Source organism: Gigantopelta aegis, chromosome 8, assembly GCF_016097555.1.
Source record: "Gigantopelta aegis isolate Gae_Host chromosome 8, Gae_host_genome, whole genome shotgun sequence".
Lineage (NCBI taxonomy): Eukaryota > Metazoa > Mollusca > Gastropoda > Neomphalida > Peltospiridae > Gigantopelta > Gigantopelta aegis.
Window position 1 is genome coordinate 11,798,598 of NC_054706.1, and position 6,000 is coordinate 11,804,597.

General features: G+C 42.7%; 1 protein-coding gene across 1 annotated transcript in view; it reads right to left on the minus strand.

Moving 5' to 3' along the window:
• The window catches only part of LOC121379995 (lysosomal alpha-mannosidase-like), an 82,616-nt gene that overhangs the window by 52,363 nt on the left and 24,253 nt on the right, over positions 1 to 6,000 (minus strand). Inside the window, exon 2 of the mRNA XM_041508702.1 lies at positions 658 to 871. Coding sequence (XP_041364636.1) covers positions 658 to 828 — 171 coding nt within the window. The 5' untranslated portion in view covers positions 829 to 871. The remainder of the gene's footprint in view (positions 1 to 657; positions 872 to 6,000) is intronic.

Genomic DNA, 6,000 nt, shown 5'->3' on the forward strand with positions numbered 1-6,000 from the left:
AATAAACAAACTTTGAAATACCTTCCTACTAATCGAAAAATGTAGCAGGTTTCTTCCCAAAGACTATATGTAAAATTTTCAAATGGTTGACATCCAATAGTTGATGATTAATAAATCAATGAGTTCTAGTAGTTTCGATAATTTTGTGTTTAAAAATCAAGAAACAAACTTTGAAATATCTTGCTACAAATGAAAACAATTAGCAAGTTTCCTTTCTAAGACTATGTCAAAATTATCAAATGGTTAACATCCAATAACCGATGATTAATAAATTAATGTGCTCTAGTGGTGTCGTTAAACAATACAATTTTTAACGCTAAGACTATATGTCACAATTATTAAATGATTGACATCCAATAACCGATGATTATTAAATAAGTGTGCTCTAATCGTATCGTTAAACAAAACTATTTTTATTTTAATACTAACACCATATGTCAAAATTATCAAATGACGGACATCCAATAACCGATGATTAATAAATTAATGTGCTCTAGTGGTGTCGTTAAACAAGACTATTTCTATTTTAATACTAAGATTATATTTCAAAATTATCAAATGACTGACATCCAATAAAAGATGGTTAATAAATCAATGTTCTCTAGTTGTGTAGTTAAACACAACATGAAACAAATCTAGAAAGAAACTTTGAAATACCTTGTTGTTGCATATCCCCCACGATTCGTCACCCGTGTTGTGCGCAGCAAGTAGATGACGTGTGAGTGTTGCAGGACGCCGTTGTTGCATCAGAAACAAGAGCTGGACAGCGAGCTGAATCAAGACCACGGCGACGACGACGTAAACAACACGGCGGATGTGGCAGCGCATTATTTTACTCAACGCCGACGACAGCAGCCATTACGAAAAGGTGCTGGAAAATAACATTTTTATTTCATTCTGGAGCATCTGTTTTGTTTGTTTTTTTTTAAATTTGTGATAGAAAATATCTGGTGTATACGCAGTAGACACTAATATATATTATATTATTATTAGTAGTATTATTATTATATATTATTTAATACGTATTTTTAGTAGTTACAAAGTCTTGGACATATATCAAATTGCAGGAAATTCGGGACAGTCCCAAATACAATTAATGAATACCGCGAAGTACATACATTAAATGTACTTAATTGGATAATGCTCCCTAGATAAGTACCTCTACGTCGAAACTAATGTGACTCTATTGTACGTGCTCGCCCGTGTACGCCAAACAAGAATAGAGTTTTGTGAGGCATGTGGAATGTTAATTAAACAATATTTCATCAATCTGTTGTTATGATGGTTGAATCTGTAAATCGTAATTAATTCTGCAATGAATAGGATTTTATTGTCCTCTGGACAGCTTGTTGCAATCTGATATTGTAAATCCGATTTCTCGGCATGTTAATCAAGTCATGATCCCGATGGTTTTATTAATCATCTGTTTGAGTCCTTGTTATGATGTATTTTGGCCCGTTTTGATGATATTTTGTAAACAGTTACGCGTAATAAATGAATTTTAAAATGTTTGTAATTTGCACAATACGTTGCATGGTTTTAAGAATAATGACTTAAAGGTTAAATCCATTGGTTAAATATTCATCATTACAAATCTTCAGTGACAATATGATCTAGTGTTGTTGGTGTTGTTATTATGTTGTTTTATTTGATTTATTTATTTTGTTTTGTTTGTTTGTTGGGGTGGTTCTTTTCGGTTTTCTTTCTTTGTTTTTTGGGGGGATTGGAGGGTGGGGTGTTGGGTTTGTTTTGGATTTTTGTTTTGGTGTTTTTTTAGGTGATTTTTGTTTGTTTGGTGCGGGTTTTTTTTTTTGGGGGGGGGGTTGTTGTTTGTTTGTTTGTTTTTTGTTTGGTTTTTTGGTGGGGGGTTGGGGAGCTATTTGGTGGGGTTTTATTATTATTGTATTAACTTTTTTATAGCTTTGTCTCGTTGTTTTTGTTTGCCTTGTTTTTGTTGTTGTGTTTGTTTATCACAACTACCAAATGTTTGACATTCAATAGCCGATGATTACTAAATCAAAGTGCTCTAGTGGTGTCGTTAAACAAAACAAACTTGATCGATTTCTTGAACAATATCTATTACTGTTCGTTTATTGATTTCTAGAAAGCATATATATAAATATAATACACACACACACACACACACACACACACACACACACACACACACACACACACACACACACACACACACACACACACACCAGTGGCAAAATCAAAGGGAACGACACAATAGCGTGGTACAAATTTATATGACCACCAAGCTATGGTATATGTTTAATGGTGTTCATAAATATGCACGTGTATCTAATGCATTTAGAGTTTTTGTTATACACCTTATTCTTATAGAATTTTAGTTATTGGCCTTTGTGTATGTTTATTATCAACCATCTTGTCACGTGAATGTTATAAATTGTATATATGTATATATTCCTCCCGTGCAGTTGTGCAACGGCCCGAGTGTAAATAAATCTTTGTCTTGCCAAATGTGGGACCCCCTTCTTCTCCCCTGCTAGCTAAGACCGACCCTGAATATGTGAAATGTTCCATGTTCAGATGATGGAAATAAAACAAATTGTTTCGTCTGAATTGGGCTCGGCACGTTAACTTTTCAATTACACTGCATCAACCCGTCAACAAGGGAATCACTGACTAAGGTATATTACAAGAAATAATGACAGCCGGAAGTGCAAGCAGTTGGCTATCCGGTTCTCACGAAAGAGGATTGAGCGAGGATTGAGTTGTCAATCTACGACTAGAATTAGGTGTGTTCTGCATTGGCAGCCACCGGCCTTGAAGCTGTCGTGGTTAAATCATAGGACATAAGGTACAGAGTTCGCAGCCCGGTACTGGCTCCCACCTAGAGTACGTTTTAACGATTCAGTGGGTAGACCACTACACCCTCTTCTCTCTCACTAACCACTAACAATTGACCCACTGTCCTGGACAGACAACACAGATAGCTGAAGTGTGTGCCCAGGACAGCGTTCTTGAACCTTAATTGGATCTAAGGACGAAATTAAGTTGAAATGAATGAAACTGGCAGCCATTTCTGGGCAGTGGGGAAAGAAGAAGGGGTCTATGACTAAAATTAGGCATGTTCTGTACTGGCAGACAGGTCTGGGCGGTTGGAAAGGGGAAGGGGTCTATGACTAAAATTAGGCATGTTCTGTACTGGCAGACAGGTCTGGGCGGTTGGAAAGGGGAAGGGGTCTATGACTACAATTAGGCATGTTCTGTACTGGCAGACAGGTCTGGGCGGTTGGAAAGGGGAAGGGGTCTATGACTAAAATTAGGCATGTTCTGTACTGGCAGACAGGTCTGGGCGGTTGGAAAGGGGAAGGGGTCTATGACTAAAATTAGGCATGTTCTGTACTGGCAGACAGGTCTGGGCGGTTGAGAAAGGGGAGGGGGTCTATGACTAAAATTAGGCATGTTCTGTACTGGCAGACAGGTTTGGGCGGTTGAGAAAGGGGAGGGGGTCCATGACTAAAATTAGGCATGTTCTGTACTGGCAGACAGGTCTGGGCGGTTGGAAAGGGGAAGGGGTCTATGACTAAAATTAGGCATGTTCTGTACTGGCAGACAGGTTTGGGCGGTTGAGAAAGGGGAGGGGGTCCATGACTAAAATTAGGCATGTTCTGTACTGGCAGACAGGTCTGGGCGGTTGGAAAGGGGAAGGGGTCTATGACTAAAATTAGGCATGTTCTGTACTGGCAGACAGGTCTGGGCGGTTGAGAAAGGGGAGGGGGTCTATGACTAAAATTAGGCATATTCTATACTGGCAGACAGGTCTGGGCGGTTGAGAAAGGGGAGGGGGTCTATGACTAAAATTAGGCATGTTCTATACTGGCAGACAGGTCTGGGCGGTTGAGAAAGGGGAGGGGGTCTATGACTAAAATTAGGCATGTTCTGTACTGGCAGACAGGTCTGGGCGGTTGAGAAAGGGGAGGTGGTCCATGACTAAAATTAGACATGTTCTGTACTGGCAGACAGGTATGGGCGGCTGAGAAAGGGGAAGGGGTCTATGACTAAAATTAGGCATGTTCTGTACTGGCAGACAGGTTTGGGCGGTTGGAAAGGGGAAGGGGTCTATGACTAAAATTAGGCATGTTCTGTACTGGCAGACAGATCTGGGCGGTTGGAAAGTGGAAGGGGTCTATGACTAAAATTAGGCATGTTCTGTACTGGCAGACAGGTCTGGGCGGTTGGAAAGGGGAAGGGGTCTATGACTAAAATTAGGCATGTTCTGTACTGGCAGACAGGTCTGGGCGGTTGGAAAGGGGAAGGGGTCTATGACTAAAATTAGGCATGTTCTGTACTGGCAGACAGGTCTGGGCGGTTGGAAAGGGGAAGGGGTCTATGACTAAAATTAGGCATGTTCTGTACTGGCAGACAGGTCTGGGCGGTTGGAAAGGGGAAGGGGTCTATGACTAAAATTAGGCATGTTCTGTACTGGCAGACAGGTCTGGGCGGTTGGAAAGGGGAAGGGGTCTATGACTAAAATTAGGCATGTTCTGTATTGGCAGACAGGTTTGGGCGGTTGAGAAAGGGGAGGGGGTCCATGACTACAATTAGGCATGTTCTGTACTGGCAGACAGGTCTGGGCGGTTGGAAAGGGGAAGGGGTCTATGACTAAAATTAGGCATGTTCTGTACTGGCAGACAGGTCTGGGCGGTTGAGAAAGGCGAAGGGGTCCATGACTAAAATTAGGCATGTTCTGTACTGGCAGACAGGTCTGGGCGGTTGGAAAGGGGAAGGGGTCTATGACTAAAATTAGGCATGTTCTGTGCTGGCAGACAGGTCTGGGCGGTTGGAAAGGGGAAGGGGTCTATAACTAAAATTAGGCATGTTCTGTACTGGCAGACAGGTCTGGGCGGTTGGAAAGGGGAAGGGGTCTATGACTAAAATTAGGCATGTTCTGTACTGGCAGACAGGTCTGGGCGGTTGGAAAGGGGAAGGGGTCTATGACTAAAATTAGGCATTTTCTGTATTGGCAGACAGGTTTGGGCGGTTGAGAAAGGGGAGGGGGTCCATGACTACAATTAGGCATGTTCTGTACTGGCAGACAGGTCTGGGCGGTTGGAAAGGGGAAGGGGTCTATGACTAAAATTAGGCATGTTCTGTACTGGCAGACAGGTCTGGGCGGTTGAGAAAGGCGAAGGGGTCCATGACTAAAATTAGGCATGTTCTGTACTGGCAGACAGGTCTGGGCGGTTGAGAAAGGGGAGGGGGTCCATGACTAAAATTAGGCATGTTCTGTACTGGCAGACAGGTGTGGGCCGTTGAGAAAGGGGAAGGGGTCTATGACTAAAATTAGGCATATTCTGTACTGGCAGACAGGTCTGGGCGGTTGAGAAAGGCGAAGGGGTCTATGACTAAAATTAGGCATGTTCTGTACTGGCAGACAGGTCTGGGCGGTTTGAAAGTGGAAGGGGTCTATGACTAAAATTAGGCATGTTCTGTACTGGTAGACAGGTCTGGGCGGTTGAGAAAGGGGAAGGGGTCTATGACTAAAATTAGGCATGTTCTGTACTGGCAGACAGATCTGGGCGGTTGGAAAGGGGAAGGGGTCTATAACTAAAATTAGGCATGTTCTGTACTGGCAGACAGGTCTGGGCGGTTGGAAAGGGGAAGGGGTCTATGACTAAAATTAGGCATGTTCTGTACTGGCAGACAGGTCTGGGCGGTTGGAAAGGGGAAGGGGTCTATAACTAAAATTAGGCATGTTCTGTACTGGCAGACAGGTCTGGGCGGTTGGAAAGGGGAAGGGGTCTATGACTAAAATTAGGCATGTTCTGTACTGGCAGACAGGTCTGGGCGGTTGGAAAGGGGAGGGGGTCTATGACTAAAATTAGGCATGTTCTGTATTGGCAGACAGGTTTGGGCGGTTGAGAAAGGGGAGGGGGTCCATGACTACAATTAGGCATGTTCTGTACTGGCAGACAGGTCTGGGCGGTTGGAAAGGGGAAGGGGTCTATGACTAAAATTAGGCATGTT